Below are 22,494 nucleotides of genomic sequence, written 5' to 3'. Positions count from 1 at the left end.
CTCTTCAAGGTGTCACTGCATCAGCAGCAACCAAGGTAACCCAGTCTTCAGTTATCAACAGCAATGACAAGTCTGTACCACTGCTTTATAGGATCAGAAAATAATTGTAACAACCTTCTCAAATATTTGGCAGAAGCTTAGGTTTTTTGCTATTAACTGGCTTAAAGTAAAAGTGTGGAAGGGGGTTATTTGAAACAAGAAAATGTTAATGCAGTAGTAAGAGTGGAGCAATTTTAAACAGCTTTTTCACTCTTACTTGATCTACTTCAAAGAGCAAGTCCCCTTACTCACATCTGACGTGTATACCTGCATAGCTTTTTTAATCTGTCAGGACACTTTCAGTTTTGATGAAATCCTGCAATCACATCTTGGTTGGTGGAATGTCTGAGTCCCAGGTACTTCAACAGACCTTTACAAACTCAGTTCCTTTCACAATATTATTTAATTAAATCTCACAAAAACATTACATTTCTCCACGTTATCACATTCAGTACAAAGCTGATTATATCACATTCAGTACAAAGCTCCTTATACTGATTTTATACTCAAATCAGTATAAGGAGACTTTTAGGTATATAGGCATCATTTGTAATACACTGTCATTTTTTAAAGGAAGCATACTACTCCATGCTTTTGTAATAATAGCAGTTATTCTGTAAGTAGTCTGTAATAATTCTCAGTAAAATTAAAATTAATGGATTTAAAAAATATTTCTGCTCATGGTTTTTAAATTTAATACATGTATTAGAGATAATTTATTGTATTGCTATGAAACAACAGTAATCTGAAATAATCTTTTGTGTGCAAATTATTATCTTAACTCTGGGAAGAGAGAGATACAGTTGTTCTGAGGTACTGGGAAGGTGTAACAATTTATATCTAAAAAATTAGTATGAAGACAATAATTCCAATCATTGCTTTATCTAGAACACTTGTCTGAGTATTATGTTGTAAGTATATTAGTAGTAAAAAAGCATCTAAGATTGATGCAGTATCGAAAAAAGTTATCAAATTAAGGTTCTAACAGAAATGCTTTGATATTTGAGGGGAGGAAAAATCTCACTACTTTTTATTTTTAGACTCCCCTTGAAAATGTCCCTGGCAATCTTTCTCCTATAAAAGACCCTGATAGGCTTCTTCAGGACGTTGATATTAATCGTCTACGAGCAGTTGTTTTTCGTGATGTGGTGAGTAATATGTGCTGTAATTCTTTCTTCTACAAAATCATCACTTACATTTTGAAAGAGATTTTGATTGTACTGGAATTAAAAATATCCTTCATACGTTATCTGCAAACCATCTGCTCGTGGCTTTGTAACTACCAGCCACTTTCTGTAAAATCATACGGTAAGCTATTTGACATTAGTAGCTAACTGTGTTTAACAGTCAGACTTGATCTTGTATCAACCAAATAATCATAGCCAGAATAAATCAGTTATGACCTATGTTGATTAAAGCTGCATTACTAAGGGTGTCAGCTGTTGGTGCACACTAAAGGCATCCAACCAGGGTAGGAGGAAGAATTATTATATGTATTACAGAATGGCAGCAAATAGATTTATAAAGACACTTTTTGCTTCTGCTAAACATATATAGACATATACTATATAAAAATATATATTAAAATATTTTTCAGATTTGTCTGCAACTGTTTTTAGCATAAACCTGTGCCAAAATGTTTGTTTTTGAAAGTAGTACATTAGGAATTGTTATTATGCATACACAAGTAGATCTGTTTAAACTTCTCCGCTCTAAGTTTGATTGAAGTGAAGACTGAAGTTATAAATAGCATTAAAAAGAAGAAAGTAGAACTTGAGACAAAAAAAAAAAAAATATCTGTCAGGATGACCTGATAAACTTGAAAGGGCAAGGTTGAATTTAGGTGGTGGTTTTCTGTCACCTACTCTTTTCTTGAATAGGGGAAATATTGTGTTTGGCATTTCTATGAAAGAACGTACGAGAATGTCTAGTTATTTTAAGAATTGCAAAGACATGCAGCCAAATTTTTTAACACCCAGAAAACATGGAAAGCAAGCACTGGATTTTTAATAGAAATTGCATATCTATGGAATTGAGACATGGTGAAACCCCTATAGGAGTAGATAGAGGCTGAAGTCTTAATGCTACAGTATTGGGTTTTACACCATAATAATAATGAAAGATATTTCAGTTTAAATACAGCAACTTAAGCTCAATCAGGATGATATTTAAGCCATAGATGGTAGTTGCCATAGAACAGTAGACTGTGTGGGGTGGGAGGAAGTGTGGGGTGAGAGGAAAAGAAGACAGCAAAGTCATCGTAGTCCTGGCATTTACTTAAATAAGAGCCCTGGAAAACTAGGATTGCTGCTGACAATCCTTTTGAAGGAGAAGTCAGAATGTTCGAGCTGGGATTTATTACTGGAGGAGAAAAAATGGTCATATCCCTCCTGCTTTTACATGCTACCGGAAGCTGTTATGCCTGCTTATGCATCTAATGGTAGCTAGAAAACCATAAACGAGCTTAGTTTTCCCTTTCAGCAGTTGTACCCCTTACCTTCTTGTGGTAGGAGCTTTTGGACTCTTATACTTGGGGCAGCAAAAGTCAGTTACCCTTGCTGTTGAGAAGCCTTGAAAACATTCTCAGAGCAGAATCAAGCCTCTAGACTGAAAAGCTTTTCAGGCTTATTGACTCCACAGTCCCAGAGATTTGTGTAATTGCCAAATTACCTGTAAGATTTAGTGCTTAATGCATGCTGTGTGCGTAGTACTCCACTGAAAATCCATTAAATCTTCCATGTAATCCATTCATTACTATGTTAACAGATGTAGCATTTCAGAAATGTATTATTTATAAAGCCCTATGATGACCTTGTGTAAAAATTCTATGGAATATCTGATATTTTAATCTGTTCCTTTTTCTCCAACACAGGATGATAGTAAACAGGCTCAGTTCTTAGCTTTGGCAGTAGTCTACTTTATTTCTGTTCTAATGGTCTCCAAATACCGCGATATACTAGAACCACAACGAGAAACTGCAAGATCTGGGAGCCAGGCAGGTAGAAATATCAGACAAGAAATAAATTCACCAACAAGTACAGGTATATTTGTTTTCTTCAAATGTTAATTTTCATTTTGATATGTAGTTAGTTTAGAAATGTATTTATTCTTACTACAAAGTATTTTTAGTGAATAGCTTAAGATCCTAACTGGAAATTACTTGCTACTTTCTTCCTCTATAATAATTTGGTTCTTTAATATACATTGGCAGATTTCAGTTATTGTGTGTATTTGCTTATAGGGTATAACTAATTTTCATTTACATATTGCTTTTTAATGCCTTTTTTTCTTTAAGGTGAAAATAATTTAAAAGAAACAGGGTGCCTGATGGAGTTAAAACTGTAAAGTACAAGATAGTTTATCAGCACAACTTTCTGAATCTGTTATTTGTTAGTAAGAACATATATCTTTAACTCTGTACTATGAAATGTATAAACAGCAAACACCACTGTTTTCCCACATGAACTCCTTTTGTTTGAATCAGGAGGTTTTTGCAAGGGTAGTGGTGGAGTGCTTTCTTGGAGTCCTACTGTGTTGGTGCCTGCATTTAAAAGCCTATGGAAACAATATAATTAAAAAGAAGCATTTCTATTGCCTTCTTTGACTGAACTGTTTGTGATTTTTGTTAGTGGTAGTGGTTTTTACTAGCATGTGTTTCTCAGCCTGAGAGGGAGGGAGTCTATTAGCTGTCAGAACCTGTCAGAAATTAGGGATCCAAACTTTACCCCACTTTGTTTCAAATATTTTACATTGTCAGTTCAGTAGGTTTTTTCAGGTCTGATTGGATTGTTTATAATTCTACCGTCTGTGTTAGAAGAGTTGAAAACAGTAACTGAATTTGTCCATGAAGCTCTTTATGTATGTCTTCTTGTATTGATTTTTTAATTACTTTCTTCATTTATGGAGTTGCTAATTTTCATTCTTAGAATTTATCTTCCAGTTTGTCTCATATTTACATTTAGTCATTATTTCTGATTCATCATGATGTTTTGCTTTACTACTTATATGTAATTTTTAAAGTCGATATGCTCGTAGGCTTTCAATTTTAAATATACTACATGAATGCAGTCAATTATGAGAAATCATACATTTTTTATGCCTTCCTGGTTATATGTTATAGTTCTGCGCTAAAAACCTGCTAGTTTCAGTGAACTATTTCACCCATTATTGTCTTGCCTGTATGTATGTGTGTGTGTATATATATATCTCTCTATCTGTGTCTCTTTTTTCCCCATGAGTGTTGCTTTTGCAGTGCCCAAATAATAGGTATGCTGTTTCCTATCTCTTGATACAGAACTTGTTTTCTTCCTTCAGAAATGCATTTTTTGTTGATAATACCATATTTGCATGTTTCAATGAGATAGGATATCCGTCATGGATCCACAGTGGACCAGGCCACACATGAATACTAGCTGGCTCACATTTGATTCCATGATTTTCTCCACAGTTGTGGTCATACCATCTATCCCTCACCCAAGTTTGAACCATGGATTCCTTGCCAAGTTAATTCCTGAGCAGAGCTTTGCCCACTCATTTTACAAAGGTAATATTAACATCATCTCCTAACCTGTTTGGGTGTTCTTATTTAATGTAATGTAAGAACTAACTGTGATGTAATTGTTGATAAATAAATATACGCCTCAGGTTACATGGAGATCAGACCTGATCATACCTTTAGCTCTTTAACTTCCTGCCTACATTTCTCAAGGAAATCTTTTTCCCACTTTTACTACAATTTATTAACATTACTTGTAATGAAATAAAATAAAATAAAATAATTTTTTAAAAGCAGTCAGGAGGAGGGAATGGATGTAAAAAAATTTAAATGCTTTTGGTTTGTGGTTATTCTGCTACAATATCAGGTCCATAAAAATAAAATTAGACCTATTTTAAAAATATTGCATACCACATAAAGTATGGAGTACTTTTGTAGAATTCCCTTTCCCCATATCTTTTCCTGTTCTTTTGCCTTCCTTTCTCGCTTCTTTCCTTACCTTCTTGATGGTATGTAAGCCTCTGATATTGTATGTATTGTGAATTATTTTATGCCTGTTAGTTAATGTGCTGTGCTGTGCTTTTCTTGAAGGAAACCTCTTTCTGTGACCAGAGCAACTATTATATGTCTTGGGCCTGATTCATTTTGTTTGTTTGTTCGTTTTAATAAATACTATATAATGTAAGGAATATGTTTTTCAAATGTCATTACTTGAAAAAGAGAGGGTTACCTGAGTGTAACTTTAGCCAAGTTTGCATGTACATTTCTCCATTTATTTGCATGCACTATGCTGCAAATACGGAAATGTAAAATAGGTTAAAAAAAAATTATTCTGATGAATATGTTCTTGGTATAATTTTGAAAAATCTCAATGGGTAAAAAAAATAATTTATAAAAAGCTTAAGAGATTTAAAATTGCATCCTGTTTATAAAGAACATAAATAGTTAACTTCCTACTTTAGTAATAACACAATTTATGTTCTGGGAACATTGTGTTAAAATACTCATTACATCAATTTAAACTAAGCCTGGTTTAATCTGGCATTTCTTAAACTTCAGTGTATGCATGTATGTATATTATAAATTGTTTTAAATTCTAACAATTAGTAAGCAAGAGTTTGTGCTTTTGTTTAATGAGACTATTGTCTGCCATACAAAGAAAAAAAATACTTTGCATATTCCATTTACTGATGTAATATTCTTTGTTGTTACATATTTGCATTTGTATTATTTAATCCAGCATAAAAAAGGATCAATTTGCTCTTCATTCAGAAAAGTACTGCAGTACTACGTGGTACTACAGAATAAACCCCTAAAACTTCATTAAATATTGCTTTCTCATCCTTTTTTTTTCCATTTAGAGCATGTTTCTGTATATCAAGCATAGTATATTTTAATTTTAACCACTTTTACTTGAAAATCGGGATCAATTAGACTGCCTCAAAACACTGTTATTTAAAGACATTTTCATTTTTATTCAATTTAATACAATAAAAATAAATTCTGCAACATAAATTAGATTATATTGCTATTTGTACAATGCTTGACATTTGATATAATGGCTGACAAAAGGAGGGTAAAAAGAGTTTTTCTTCTTACCCACATATAGTACATGAATAAAACATAAGCAGTGAAAGCAGAAAATAAATTTAAGAAGAAATGTAGGCAGTCATACAAACTCACCAAAATATTTCAGATAAAGTATTTCTAAAGAATTGTCATCTATACTATTGTCTATAGTACTTGTTTTACCTTGCGTTCGAGGAAGATACAGTTTTGTTTTTAAAACAGTTCAATGGAGCTATAGTAAAAGCATGAGCAGGATACAAAAGAAAAGTGTTTTGGTTCTAGAAACAAATTATTCAATTAAGGAAATGTTATCTGTAGCTAGTTATTTTATTTGTTGATATCATCACATCCTTCAAGGTTTTAACTCTATGAGATCTCAGCCTCTTATACCTCACTGCTTCACCTGTTAGAGAAGAAAGATGTTTCTGCTTTTCATATTCTAAACCCAGTTCCTCAGTTTTGAACAACATTAGCAGGAAGTGAAATAAAAAAAAAAAAGCCAACACTGTCAGAAAAAGCTAAAAGTCAAAACCTATTTTGTCATTTCAAGAATCTTTCATTCCAGTGGCAAAGCCAATTAGTTTCCTTTTAGTGGTCTGACATGCTTTCAGATATTGTCAGCAAGCATGTTATATTTGAATATTATTTTAACTTTTAAGGTATTTGAACATATAGAGTGATTTAATGTAGCATTTAAAAGTACATACATATTTTTAAAGCAAAATCCTATTTATCAAAAAATGGATTAAAATTGTTGTTACCTGGAAGGAAAGTTTCTATATCTCTATATTTTATACATTCCACATGACACTAAATGAATGTAAAGGATTCGTTCTTTGTCAGTCCAATTCAATATAGTAAATTGTATCATTATTGTTAGAACTGTACAGGACTTCTTCAGGACAGTTCTCTATGCATTGAGGGAGAGAGATTGGCTGCTTGAAAGAAATCTTTTTATAGTAAATGGGATCTCATTATCTGACCAGTAAACTTGTGGGGGGAAGGGTAAGATTAGGAGTAGTTATAATGCTGCTATTTAAGTAAGTTACTGATTTTGTTCTTAGTTATGCTTCCTTTTTTGTTTCTTTACCTGGGACAATGCCTTTAGTTAAAATATATTTAAGGCTGTGCGAGACCCTACTTGTCTCAGACGTTACAGTATGAGCCTGATGTAAGCTGATTATGAGTAACTATGGCTGATGTCAGGTACTGCTTACAGGAATTTTAAGCATCATTGTGCTTGATATGAAGCTTCTAGGTTCTCATCATATGCAATGTTAACTTTTACTTAGTTTATTGACTCCATTATATAGGAATAAAATGTAGTATTGAAATAAAATACTTCAAAATATGCTTTGCAAATAAGGATATAATGTGTCTTTTACTGTTAATCAAATTTTGTTCACAAGCTTTATGTTATCTTATAGTGCTTAAAGGAGAAAGGACATACCCAGAAAGGAAAAAATAAACTGATGGTGCCCATGACTACTACTGTTTTTATTAACAGTAAAAATCTTTATTTCTTTATAATGTTCTATGTGTTTTCTTTTCTTTCTAAGCTCTTTTTGGGGAGGAGGAAAGTGTTTCTCTACCTGTAGATTTACTTCTTGTTTGTCACAAGTGCTTGAGTTTCTCCTACTTCTAAAGTTTCTGGTAACTTTAAAGGGTCTGCAGTACTTCTGAAATAGTCTGCTTAGTCAGACAAAGTAGAAATTGCAAAATTAACTCCCCCTCTCTTTTCAGTTTAGGTCATATACAGTGTTACTCTTTGGAGTAATTTATTATCACAGTCTCAAGGAAAACAGCAGATAAGAGCTATTCTCTTGCATCTGAAGGATGTCTGGGAAACACAGTCCTACAAAAGTAAATGTTGCCAGAATTGCTTCTTTCTGTTCACAATACCAAAGAATTAGAATGAAATAGACTTTTGGGATGTCACATGGCTCAGTTTCTCTGCATTTGTGATGATTTCAGAATAGAGACTTAAACCAATAATTCTTTAAATGGAAGAGCCTGTCAAGTGGTTTAAGAAGTTGCCTGGCCTACAGACCTTTTGGTTCATCAGATTTCTTCAACTGACTGTGATGAGTTCTTCAATGTATTTAAAATACGGAGGTGTAGTGAAGATAGAAATAGTATTAAAAATGTCTTTGCCAGAAGAAGAGGGTTGTTTTCACCTGACTAGTCAAAGATTATTGCAACATTCTTTATAATTCTCACTATCTCTCTGAGTGTGGGGTTTGCAGTATAACCAAAAGCTCTGTACTAGATTTTCAGTTTTTATCTTGAAAACATCAGTCATATGTGAGTTGTACTTTCTAGAAAAAAATTGTAGAATCAATATCTGAGCTGGTCATCCTAGGCTCCCTTTGTAATAGGTGGAGAGAAGTTCTTGGGGCCTACAAGAAAGCTGGGGAGTGACTTTGTGCAAAGGCAGGTAGCGATAGAACAAGGGGTAATGGATTTAAACTGGAAGAGGGCAGGTTTAGATTAGATATTAGGAAGAAATTATTTCCTGTGAGAGTGGTGAGACACTGGAACAGGTTGGCCAGAGAAGTTGTGGATGGCCTCTCCCTTGAAGTGTTCAAGGCCAGGTTGGATGAGGCTTTGAGTAACCTGGTCTAGTGGAAGGTGTCCCTGCTGATGGCAGGGGGTTAGAACTAGATGATCTTTAAGGTTCCTTCCATCCCTAACCATTCTGTAATTCTGTGATTCTAAGTTAGGGCACATTTAGAGTACATTTCATCTGGCTTGCTTTAGGGATCTACTTTTTTAAGCAGATCCCTAAAGCAGGCCCTTTTGGGTGATAAATTGAGCACTAGAAAGCCCTGTCTCTTTCAATTCACTGTAGATGTCACTGTATACCTCTGCCTTGGTCAGATTAATCGTGACCTCTTTGACTAGGCTTAACTGAACTCCAGACACAAAACTTGCTTTATGACACAAGCTGACATGGAATTCCTCAATCTCAGGCACTTATGCCAGTCTAATAACATTATCTGCCTCTAGTAATATCTCCATCTTGTAGATAGCTATAATTTCTTACATACATGTTCATAGATATGTATTCTTCTTTCTGAGTTCTACATATATGTGGTTTGAAAGCAGGAACTTTATATTCATCTAAATTACATAATTCCTTCAACCTAATGATTGATAGGCATGTTCCCTTTGTACCTGGCATCTAATAAATCTCATATCACTGTCCCTCCAATAGCTCCTTATTTCATCTCTACCTAGCTAACAGTGTGCAATGCCACTAATCTGCACCTTCCTTCGTTGTAATGTATTTTTGAATATTGATTTGTTTTGTTGTATGGTTGAGGGGATTTTAATTTTTGTTATTTTTATTTAATATGTATTCAACTCTCCTTTTTTGCCTGCTGAGTGCTTAAGATCCTTGAACGAGACTATTCCTTTCAGTCTGCAGTACTAAGAAACCCCTTTATAAAAAATCTTTGCCTTTCATCTTTAGCAACATCTTCCACAAAGATCTTGTGTGAGAAATCCTAGCTGTGTTGTATTTAGTAGGGAAGCAGTGCTAGAGCTTAATCTCTACTCATAGTGATTGGAGATGATTTCAAGTCCTTTGAAAAGCTTCCTTTCAAATTCAGTAGGATGAAGATAGTCCCAGTAAGAAAAGCTACTTCCCATGGAAGGCAGACAAGCTGCTTCTGTTTTATTTTGCAAGCAAACACATGAAATTAATCTTAACATCAGAGGAGCTTCAGGTCTTTGTAAGAGGGTTATCAAGACTCTTATGAGGCATCTAACTTAATGGCATATTCTGAAAGTTGAACTTTTCAGTTCCCACAGCCACTCTAAGATAAAATTGTATTAGTCAAGACATCATTAGTAGTATTTACCTTTGTCCCTTTAGTCAGCAAGAGTTACCCTTGTGAAATGAGCATAAAATACTGAAATTTGTATTTCTGGAATGACAGCAATTGGAATAGTTTAGAAAATAATGTTTTGTTCTCAGTTGATTTCTCTGGTAAGATAGGTATATTTTCCCCAAATTTGTGTGAAAATATGTCTGGAAGGTGAGGAAGGTGAAAAATTCAGAGTAACCCTTTCCCTTACCAGGTAGAGGGTAATCAATATATATTTTGAGACCAGAATTATCTTGTCTTTGGAATAATAGACAAGAGAAATAAAGGAGCACGGTATCTTCTGTTAATAGTAATTAATCAGCCTTATTATGTAAAACCAAGTAACCTCTTTAAATTACTGCTACAAATTTGAAGTAGTTTAAGCCATGGTGGTCAGGATCACTTAAGATAAGTTTTCTCAATTCTTGTTGTTATTGAAGCTATCCTTGCTTGCCTTGAAGGGTTTTTTGGACTACTGCTTCTTTCAACACTGCTTTCACATCTCCAACAGTAGAGAAGTCTGAATAATCTTTTTTCACACTTCATATGGCAGCCTGTTACTTACTGAGAACACAATTAATTTTAACTAAATAATGGAAAGATATTTTCAATTAAAAATTTATATTTCCACTTAACATTATTCAGGAGTGTTTCAGAAATGAAAGCACTGCAACAGTGCAATTCACCTTATAACGTATTGTGGGAAGAAAATCCATATGTAGTTATCACAACATTTTATCAAAAATGGATTGGCTTTTCAACTCCCTTGATACCACTGTCTGTATTTTTCCTGAAGCACTATAAATGAACAGATTTCTTAAAGGTATGTGCTGTGAATGAACTGAAAGCTATTGATTTTCTTTCTTGACAGAACTATATTAAAAAGTTGCAGAAATAGCTTTTTTCCTTTGAAGAAAAGTAGAGCATCAAGTCTCATAGATGTACAGTACTCTGGGTATTGTACATTGCTACGCTGTTGTTTGTATTCCTAATTAGCAACATAGAGATTTCCAGCACATTTTTAAACTAAATGTTTTGCATGAGGGTAGCAGTCTAACTGTACAAAGTGGACTAAAGGACTAATTTCTGTTGCCTGTCAAAAGACCCTTTGCCTCCACAAAATCCTGAAAAAATTCATGGCTCCATCTTCCTCAAAATCTAGTTGTACATAAGTTTTCAAGAAACTGAGTTAAATATTACAAGGAACATGGGTGATAATAATGGGAATCATAAAAATCAAATTCTACTGAATTTTTGCCTGCTGCTCAAAATTATCATATAGCTTTCCTGATGAAGTGTATGCTGCCTATTCCAACTGCATCTGAGAGTATGTACATTTGAAGATCATGAGATAGTAATAAATACATCCTGATCTAATATTTATTGCCCTTCACCAACTACTTAAGGCATCAGAAGAGAAGTTTGCACATCTATTTCATTATTAATTTATCAGTTATTATGTATGCATAAAGCAGTGGTAGTGTGATTTCTTTTGAAGTAACAATAATTATTTTAATTCATTTGTACAAATTACAGATGTTTAAAAAGTTCTTTGGTTTTTCAAAGTAGTGCTTAATATAAAACATTTTTAGTATAAGTTTCGTCATGTCTAGGGAACATACTCTGTGCTTCACTGTTAACTTTTGTAGCTGCATGGTGTAACCTAGTGGTAACTTAGGGGTTTTTTTATTTATTTTGCAAAAAATGTCTAATCACAAAACCGTCATCTTTCTCAGAGCAGTTCAGAAATACAGATATTAGCATAGATACCTGCCAACTAATTTTTTTTTTTTTTTTTAGTTTACACATAAAAAATAAATTCTAAAATAGAAACTGACAAAACCTAGGGAAATTCAGCTAGAAAAAAATACATGTTAGCATATTGACCCTAATTCATATTTGATTTCAATTGTAATTGAAATGTAAACAGCTGTTTTTATACTCTGAAGTTGACATGTGTTTTTACTTAATGCCTTGGTAATACATTGTTTTAGCACTGCTGGCATTTTGTCTGGCAACCAGGTAATCAATCAGACTGATGTACAGATGTCTATCAAGCACTGAGTGAAAGAGGTTTCATTAGTAAGGAAGAATCAAGACATTGATTAAAGACATTGCCTAAACAGATCAAGGGTTATGTCTGTCATAAGTGGCTCTTTTAATACTCTTTCTTTGGTCAAGGTAGAAGGAGCTGCGCTGTGTGCCTGCCTGAGTCCAGGAGTGATTGTGGGGAAAGAAACAGATGATAAGACGTTTGAGGAGTTTGAGCAAATAGAAGCAATTTCCAGTGAGCAAAAGGAGAAGACATGTACTTACAGATGTCCAGCTGCGAAAAATGGCTAATAACTGTCCTATGCCACGCAGGCTCTTCATCACTTCCCAACCTTGATTTCCCCACCCTGAGTGTCTCCTGGTCCATTGCTCTCCCATTTCACAGCCTCTCTGTTTTTCCTGCTCTGGAGCTACTTACTTCCTCCTTACAAATCTACTTTGTTTAAAGGGAAACTGCCAACCCTCTGTCTTAAATCTCCTGTCTCAAGATCTGCACCCTTCCGATTACCAAGCCACCCCAGAGTCTATATCTGACATTCCCCAGCCCCCCAATTTTCAGCTGTGCTCCCCCTGGCCTCAGCCGTTCATGTCAGAGCCCTGGGGTATCCTCGCTTGGGGCTTTCACTCTTCCCAGCCAGATGCTGCTGTGATATTCACTCTACTTCCACCTCACCATGTGCATGTTTACTGGCTCTCTTAGACAGACAGAAGTGTTATGATACTATAAATTTCCATTGCAACTCTGTTCTTGGTCACTCCTTTCAATGTACTTTTAAATCAAGCCCTTATTACTCTTTGATTCCATCCCCATACTTAGTTTCTCATCTCAGTTTAATTGTACTTCTCATATATGAAAATTAGTAGATTGTTGTTGCTATGAAGAATTTTTTTCACTCTCTCTGTATAGCCTAGAGCTTAGGAATTGATTAGTTAACTCTGCCACCTACGGAGGAAGTTATATCACTACCTGGACTGAAAGCATTTTCAGCTTGTACTGTCCTGTCCCTGAAAGTTTGTAGAATAATACAAAGGAATCAATAAAAGACGGCTAATAAGGTTATTATCAATTACTTAAGATAGCTGTACAGAAAACAACTCATAAATTTTCCAGTGCACATGCAGACTGAAAGGTGGCAGCAACTCCTATGTCAAGATTGCCCCAGACCTTCCATTACTAAATGTTGCTATATTGTTTGCAGCAGAAATTTGACCATGATTTAGGATAGTGTGACTTTCAAATAAATTTTCAGCCATATTATAAGCAATTAAAAATAATAATTTTCATACTTTTTTACTTTTGAAATTTTTCAGCTGATTTTTGTGTATTAGGAGGGTTTAATCAAATGAAAAAGAAAAAAAGACCATAGGAATATACACACAATTTTCCCATATTTTTATACTAAACAAATACTAAAAGCAGAATATTTTGCATTGTCTTTTTTTTTTTTTTTTTATAAAGGCAAAAATATATGTATTTACCACAGACACGAAATGTCTCCTTATTTAGGTAATAAACAGGGGGGCTTTTTGTATTTTTAGGCATTTGGAAGTAGTGCAAGAACTATTTAGGTAACTCAGTAGGTTAAAGCGATTACAATACACTTCATAAATCACAAGCAAACAAGATATTTTAGGGAAGGAGTGTGACGGATGAGGTCACTAGATATACAATATGTCATTTAGTTAACTTAAGCCCATATTTTTCCCATAATGTAGTAGATGAACTCATCAGTTACAATGAAAAACAGTAAGAAGGAGGCATCTGGCTTCCAACTGCCTGTTTCTGACAGGGTTAAGATGGCTAGGTCTAGTAATGTTCCTGCTTTGTCTACTGACATGGCTTTGTGCTGCAGAAAACTGATGAGGTTTGCTGGAAATTTACAGGCTTACTGTCACAGTGTTATAACATAGACAGATGCAATCAGTTACATATTTGCTTCTGTTCATGTTTATCATTTTGCTAAGTTACTTTAAGTATTTTGGATTTTTATAAAAGCATATGCATTACCAGTTTAAGATTTTTAGTGGACGGTATGAGTCAGTATTCAGTACTGATTCTTTATTCCTGAATTCTGAAGGCTACAGAAGTGCTGTGACACCATATAAATGAACATAGAATAAAACTTGTGAATATGCAGTATTATAACTAAAATTAGTTGCTTTTTGTGACCCATGCTTAGGAGTTTATAATTCACCTAAAATAGTGCTAATAGTAATGCTGATCCAGAACGTCTTATATCTGAATTTCACAAATACTGATTTAATAGTATTCTTATTTGAAAGGCAATTAATAATAATTTTTATCTGTTCTGAATTTATTTTGCTTTGTTTTGCAAAAAGTAACTTGGACCTTTTAAACCCTTAATCATTTCTCTTGCTTGTTGTTTTAAAAAGGAGTTAAAGCATTTGGTTTAGGTAGCATTTTGAGATTGTTATTCATGGTGATAAATCAGACTAAGCTTAATTGACTTAGTGCAGTATATTCATATAGATACTGGAAACACAATAAGAAGAGTAAAGATACAAGTGTTGTTTCTGTGGAAATGAAGTATTCATACACTAACCTGTGTATAGAATAACTTCTCTTGATATATTTGTCCTAAATAATTTGAATTAGTGTTATGTATTGTATAGTATGTCATATCTTAAATTCTATATCCAAAAATTTAATTTTCCTTCCATTTTTAACATCAAATGGTGCAATCCTCTAGGCATTTTATTCTAATTTGGGAACAAAGGATTACAAGGCACCTGCAGAGTAATTAAGTACAGTCCTATTCATAGAGTCCTGAAATTAGTTCTGATTTTTCAACTTGCTTCTCTAAGTGGAAGGCTATTCCAGAACCTTAATTCCATAGTGATAGTTGCCACTGCTCAACCTAGATGATTTGTACTCATTTTTTCTCATGCCAGCTCTTCCATTTAGTTTAAATCATTTTTCTAGAGTTTGCATCCTGAAAATATATGTATAATAGCTGTTGTGTACCCACTCGGTATTAGTTTGGCCTGACTGTATCAACCAAACTCTTTTTATTTTTTTTTCTGCAACAGTCAAATATCATCCTCTAATATAACAGTGTGCACAGTATTTCATAAGGAACTCTACCAAAGCCTTCTCTGATGCCATTAGTACTTAACTGTTGCAGGAGCTATTTCTTCAGAAAAGTTTGGAATCACGTTTGCCTGTTCCATGGCAGTGTTGTATTGGTAACCAGTGACTGATGTATCCAGGTCCTTCCTTTCAGTCATTTCCATTTGATTAATTCCAGTTATAATGGAAATCTCTGTGTTAGTCACTGGATGCATAGCTTTTCACCATTAAAGGTAATTTGCAGTTCTGTCATAATACCTTCTTATAATCATTCTTTTGTGCATCAGTTGTACCTTGGAATTTTGTCATCATCAAATTTTACCAGTATGTTTTTACTGTTTCACCTCAAATCTTTATTAAAATTCTAAACAAGATAACTCCTATGGTAGTTTTCCTCAGTCTGATGTTTTTTTCTTTTGAAACTATTTGATAGCTCCTTCTTAGACAGTTTCTTTTCCCACCTTCTATTAACTTCCATGTTGTCCTGACTAAATTACTATCTGTTGTGACAACCCCAGCTTTACTGAATTTTATTACATTAGCCCTTATTTTCTTTGAGCAATAAATATTTAAAATGTTCTTTTAGCAAAGCCATTTTGTAATATCTCATTCCATTCCATTATTATTCTTTACTCCAAAATAAATCCTGAAATCTTGCTTACTGTTGAAGGCTTGTAGTTGTCTAGATCATTTTTTCCCATTTCTTAAAAAGAGAAAACATGTGTGGTTTTCTCCAGTTGTTTGTTGTTATCTCCACTTATCTGTTTGACAAAAGTACTTGTTTTTTAGTAACATTGCTAAATTCCTGTAGACCAGTAATTTCATAGACTGTTTCTTTCAAAATTAGCTTGGAGTCAGTTTATTCCTATGATTTCAATACATTATTTTTTTTCTTCTGGTTTGGTTGGAGTATTTGAATTTCAACAACTACATTTTCATTAGCTTTCTTGTGTTTAGTTTTCTGTTCAGCATTGTTGACCTTAATGAAAATTGAGGTTAGATGTACTCTAACTTTACCATGCAGTGGACCATCTTCTTTTTTCAGTGTCCTCTTTCATTTACATAATAATGTAGCCTTATGCTATTTTACTTCCCATCGATTACAAGGGCAACAATGTGCTTGACTGTCAGTCCAGTCCTACTCTTCCCTTCATTTGAGAAGTGTTGTCTCTGTATGGGAGTTTAAAGAGAAAAACACGCAGAAAATTCGTTAGGATCATTCTGTGGATCAGATGTCCTTCTGTGCCAAATATAGGCAGTACTAAGCAGATATGGATTTTTTAACTTCCTGACCCGGCAGATGCTAAGTGTATTTTATGCAGCTCATAAATCCAGTTTCTACTTCCTGCTTCACAAAGCATGGCTCATATCTATTTGATAAGATGTATTTAAGGCACTCAGGAGAAAGAGAAGAAGGAAGTGGCTTCAGCATTTATGTCTGTTAAAAGAAAACAATACTCCTTATAATGTGTTATTCTGCTTTGTATTTTTAAAAGCCTCTTCTGTTCTATCTATATCTGTTTGTTAATGCTTGTACCCATTAGGAGATTTACACTACCATTAGTTCAAACACATAAATAATCTCATATAGAATTTTTTATGTGCACATGCATACACGCACACTTATGCCCATGTGACAAACGTAGATATTTTACACCTGACTGTATCAAACAATTGATAATAAGTTATGTGACTTACTAAAGTTACATTGCTGAAGGACATTTTGTTTGGAATAGTTAGAAGGACAGAGCTTCATCTAAGTATGCTGTAAAATATTTTCCATAATACCTAAACTGCTACATCAGAACCATCAAAAAAAAAAAAAAAAAAGTGTTCCTATTTCATGCATACGCCACCTAAATTTTGTGAAAAAGACAAGTGATCTAATGAAAATAGGGTAGTTTGAAAATAAATTTTTTAAAAAGTTTGAATGCAAGCTATTTGTAATTAAAAATAGTCAGTCTGTTGCTCTAAAAAAATGTAACCAAAAAGATCAATATGGAAGTTATTCACAGCTGTGGCTAACTTTCCACTAAGCATAGCAAATTATTCTTATTTAATGAAGTTATTGTGTCTTTTTCACTGAAGTAATTAATAGAGGTATGCTTTTCTCGGTTACAAGATGTTGTAGAGGCCGTTTCAATCTGGAAATGTTCCAAACTCAACAGATTTCACTTGCCCATCTCTAAAAAGCTGAGTTTATTTTGTTCTTAACATTTATCTGAAAGAATTACAAAATTTTACCTTTTGTGAGGAAGGAGGGTTTATCTAAAGAATCAACAATTACACTTCTTTTTTCATTCATGTATAAATAATTATGTATTCAGTGTCATGATATGTGCATAAAAATGTTTATAATACACATTTTAAACCAAAGACAAAGAAGAAGAAAAAAAAAAAAAGTCTGGCAGTTTTCTTTTGAATGCAAGCTTAATATTTGCTGATAGCAATAAAAAGACTAAATTTTATAGTAATCCTAAATCATAAAGTGATTAAATTTTTGTCTTCCAGTGGTCTCAGATCATACAGATATACAGTCGATAGGTTATAATTTTTAATGTTGTTTTGTTGGCAGTATTTTGCTGTTGGATTACTGTGTGAACTGTAATTCCTAAATGTCACTGAGCTTGTATAATGCAACTTTGAGCTCTCTCTTCCAAGCCCTCATATATGCCAAAAAGCTGTTGAAAGCAAAATGTTTTGTATGTAAAATGAGTTTTTAAGGTTTAAACTACTAAGACTGGTGGACTTTCTTACATATTTTTGTCTTGTAAAACTTTACAATCATATTTTTAGGGAAAAAAAAAAATCAAACGAAGTTATAAATATTGTTCATAATCTCTGTTTCACTGCAGAGACACCAACTGTATTTCCTGAAAATATCAAAGATAAAGAAACACCGACACCAGTTGAAGATATTCAGCTGGAAAGCTCTATTCCTCATACAGATTCTGGAATTGGAGATGAACAGATGCCCAGTATTTTGAATGGGACAGACTTGGAGACCAGCACAGGCCCTGATGCTATGAGTGAGCTGCTGTCTACTTTGTCTTCGGAAGTGAAGAAATCTCAGGAGAGCTTAACAGAAAGCCCCAGTGAAATCTTGAAACCCGCATCATCGATATCCAGTATCAGCCAAAGTAAAGGCATCAATGTCAAGGAAATACTGAAAAGTCTTGTGGCAGCCCCTGTTGAAATTGCAGAATGTGGTCCGGATCCGATCCCTTACCCAGATCCTGCACTGAAGAGAGAAGCTCAGGCTATTCTGCCCATGCAGTTTCACTCCTTTGACAGGTATATGGCTAGATTCATTATTTTATATTGATGTAATTCAGAAGTTTGAAGGATTTTTTTTTTCTTTTTAAACATGGTTATTCTTCTATTGCTTTTTATTAGACTATGTTAAAAAACAGCTGCATTGCTTCTCCTTTTCTGTGTTCTCAAAACGGACCATATAGTATAGGCAGAAGTAATTCACCTTGTTTTTCTCTGTCAGCAGTAAATAAAACTCGATGAAGTACTTGGAAAACAAGCCTGTTGCAAAGAAATATTTTTGCAATAAAATCTTTTTTCCTTTAAAACAGCATTTTAGTGAGGAGGAGGGGTAATATCTGCTGATATAGAACAGACTGTTCAGAAATTCAGTCGAATATTCTTTCAAAGGCTTAAATCTTAATTGGATCCATCATTGCACTGTTTTCTGGTACTGAAATGCTTTGACCGTGGCAAATTGTTTGTGTGGTCATGGTGGAAACCAGTTTCCTTTTAGGTCTTTAAACAGCAAATATGCTCAAAAGTTAGTGTTTAAAAATAAACTGCTGAACATTTTCACAAAGAGTCCTTTGTTTCTCTTTTTAGGTTGTAACTTCCCAGCTTTTAATGAATGTACTTTTCTTTAAATGTACAGTCCATCTCAGTTATCCTGAATGTAGAAATTGTGATATGATGTGCAATTGACAACATCCTTCCAGAAGAAGGGTAACCTGATCCATTGTGGGTTCAATCTTAACCTGTGCAAAAAGCTAACTCTTATAAGTGTTGATGTGTTTACATTTTCCAGTATGGCAAGATCCCTGCATAAAAATGTTTTTTAAAAGTAAAAAATGGAATCAAGGCTTAGCTCTCAAAGATATGGTAAAACATGTCTCAAAATTTTAAGCAAATTTGTAGAAATATATTAGTTCATCATGCAGGTACAAGAATTAAAATTCTAGAGGAAATTAAAAAAAACAACGCAACAACAAAAAAAAACAAACAGGAAAATTACTATGCTGTGAGAAAAAATCCATTTCTGCATTTACAGAAAACCTGCAAAAATGTCAGATATATCTTCATTAAGTCTTTTAAAAAAGCAATATGAGTTAATGTTTTCAGTGTAAACAGTAAAGTGCAAGAAGAGATGTGAGAGTTTTAGAATAAAAGTCAAGAAGCACTTTTTCATTATGAATTCCATAGAAAAACTGATGCCTTTTTGTCTGTGTGTACATATATTAGTACTGAGGCTGCTTTTCTGAAGTAATTCAGTAAACAATCAGATAGCATCTGCTGTAACAAAGACTGGATAAAGATAGGAAAAGTGAAATGCTTTAGAAGCAATGAATATATCCTTTCTAATAATATTTTAGGCCTTAAAGCTGTTACAGAGAAAGCTCGTTTAGCAACATTAAAAGGATATTTTTTTTGTTCATCAATCTGTATGTTTTGATTTTAGAGTGGTTTCAGTGTGAAGTGAAAAATATTTTTTTTCCTATAAAGTTAGGAATTTTTCCTTATGCTCTCTGAGGAACCATCACATTCCAGAAGGCATTCGCTGTACATTAAGCAGTACAAAAAACTGTGCTGCATGTAGGATTAATATCACCTTACTTTAACCACTAAAAGGTTACTTTAATTGAACCTATTCAGCTAAATTTCTACCTGGGTCAATTAAGAAAAATACTTCATTCAAAGGGTTATTGTTAATTCACAAAATGCTAGACACCTAAATTAAAATGGAGCATATCACCTCAGGAGATGTCTTTGTCATCATTAGAGGGAACTTAACATCAAGATGTTGAAGAGATGAGTTTTATATAAACTACAGCTTTATAAGAAAGCATTAAAAACTCTAAAGGACTGCACTAGGTTAGACATAACCTGTACTTAGTGCATCTCCATTAGATTCTTTTTGCAACAATGTGAATGTTTATACATTTTCATCATCATTAGTAGTAGTTGCTAATACAGAACTATGGAACTATTTGAGAGGTGCTTCATGTCTAGCACTTACAGATTTTGACTGACATTTTATACTTAATACGTTCGCTTAAGAGCTAGAGGGTTTAATAGTTTGTTTTTTCCATATCTGGTTACACTCTTGACCAAGTTGCAATTCCATGATTTCTGGCACAAAGTGTACAGCTGAGTTTGTGTCTTGGTAGCATATGTTGTACCATGTCAACCCATGGCATTGTCTACTTCTTGAGCAAAAAAAGTGGTAATGGTTGAAGTTTAGGCAGAAGAAAGCCCAATTACATAAATTTTGTCGGGATATTTTGTTTCTCTTAAATAGATCATCCTGTTATCTGATTTTGGTGAGTGAGGTAGATTTTGCTTTTTAATATAACCAACAGCTATGAAGGGAAAATTAGCAGGTTCAGGCAGATCTCAGCAGATCAGGAAGTGATCAATTCTTTCCTGCAACTAAAAGGTTGTTTTTGAACTGTGGGCATCTTGATAAAAATACTGGTGGTGTTAGCCCACAGGACCTGAACTGGCTGGTTACACCTCATGTCTGCATTACTGAGTGATGGCCACTGCTCAGGCAAATATTTTTCTGTACAGTCTTCTCATATTTTCAAAGGACTTACTTGTACTTGACCACTGTGGCTATCTTTGGAGGCAAAAGATGGGTGATGGTGTCACTTTTCTTTTTCAAATTATGAAGAAGGTGCAGAATGGAGTACTGACCCTACAACTTTTCATGGGGTGTGAAACAAAGGTTAGGGGAGAAAAACCTTGAATAGTATATTGAAATAATATTAGAATTAACTAAAATACTAACTGAGAAAACAACATGAATTTTAGCTTGTGGTGGTTTGTGTACATTTTGTGTTGCCTATAGTATCCCAATTATAATTGAAAAACTGAAAAAAAAAATACAGCATGATTGTTTTTTCATACTTGCTCATGTAAATATAATGGTGTTTACTGATATAAAATAACAATTAAATAATATACACTTCATATTTTTTAAAAGCTAGGACTATACCTCTGGACCATATTTCTGTAGGATCTTCTGTTGCTTTAGTTAATGCAGCTTTTGGTACTTCACTGAGCAATGTGCCTCTTGGTCATATTTATTCTCTGTAGGGAGAATCACAAGCAACGCAGTGTATTGTTTTGTCAGGTTTCATTTGTTTCAGTTTTTATAAAATATACACAGTGATTCCATATTTATAAGCAAATCGAGGTGAGACAAATGTATTTTTCACTTCAATCAAAATATATTCTCAGTCTTTGTGAATCTAAAGATTTTAATTTTATTTTTGCATTTGGATCACTGAGTGCTGTGTAAAAGAAGAGTTGAGGTAGTAAGTAATTAGTAGAAAAATAACAATATATTTCTTGTTTTAAATATTGTTTTTTACTATAATCACTGATCTTATATGGAGGTAAACATCATATAAAGCAAACTCCTGTAAATAGAATTGAAGTTAGGAATTCTACTTTATCATTTAATATGATGTGTTTTGTTCTGCATGTTCTTCTAATTGTACTGTACATTGCTAATATGTTCATAAGAGTCATTGTGTAGTAGGCCACGGGGTATTCTTCTGTAGAATTTGTGCAGTTAGAAATGAAATACAAAAGCAGAAAATATGTCCAACATTTTTTATCAAATAGGACTTGTGTGTAGTTAATGTATGCAGCAGTTCAAGTACTATCGAATGTAAATGATGAGGTGATATTGATGAAAGGAGGGGATTGAGGTCTCGGGGGGCGCTGATGACGGATTGAACAGAAGCGGCCTTGCACCGCACGTAACTCAAGTCTGTCGTCTTCACCACTCAAAGCCGTAATGGGAGGTGGCAGTCTGAAATGAGTTGCCACGGCAAAGAGTATTATTTTTGAAATGCTTTCACACAAATCACTAGGCCCTGCATACAACTTAGTTTCATGCTTTAATGTCATCAGGAGGCACAAATTGGTGTGTCTAATTGTTTGCCACCTGCCAGCAAAATGAGCTGCCAGCCAGCCAGACGGGTTTGATTGTCTGTCAGCTCTTCAATAGATTGAGAGTGACAACATCAAAAATTTCGCTTCAAACTCTGAAGCTTTGAGCAGCTTTTCAGAGACCTCTTCCCCACAAGTGCTTCTGGACAACTGCATTTTTC

The 22,494-nt window shown here is 33.9% G+C and overlaps 1 protein-coding gene across 1 annotated transcript in view; it reads left to right on the top strand.

Annotated features, from left to right (window-relative positions):
* LOC104528917 (neurobeachin-like) overlaps positions 1 to 22,494 on the top strand; it is a gene marked incomplete at both ends in the record, with an annotated part of 163,664 nt that overhangs the window by 18,547 nt on the left and 122,623 nt on the right. Inside the window, 5 exon segments of the mRNA XM_029086247.1 lie at positions 1 to 35; positions 1,080 to 1,187; positions 2,912 to 3,080; positions 4,487 to 4,582; positions 17,974 to 18,412. The exon segment at positions 1 to 35 is cut by the window's left edge and continues 30 nt beyond it. Of these exon segments, the coding sequence (XP_028942080.1) occupies positions 1 to 35; positions 1,080 to 1,187; positions 2,912 to 3,080; positions 4,487 to 4,582; positions 17,974 to 18,412 (847 nt within the window).

This window comes from Antrostomus carolinensis, unplaced genomic scaffold, assembly GCF_000700745.2.
Source record: "Antrostomus carolinensis isolate BGI_N321 unplaced genomic scaffold, ASM70074v2 scaffold12068, whole genome shotgun sequence".
Lineage (NCBI taxonomy): Eukaryota > Metazoa > Chordata > Aves > Caprimulgiformes > Caprimulgidae > Antrostomus > Antrostomus carolinensis.
Note: the sequence above shows the minus strand (reverse complement) of the source record. Positions and strands in the feature narration are given on the sequence as shown.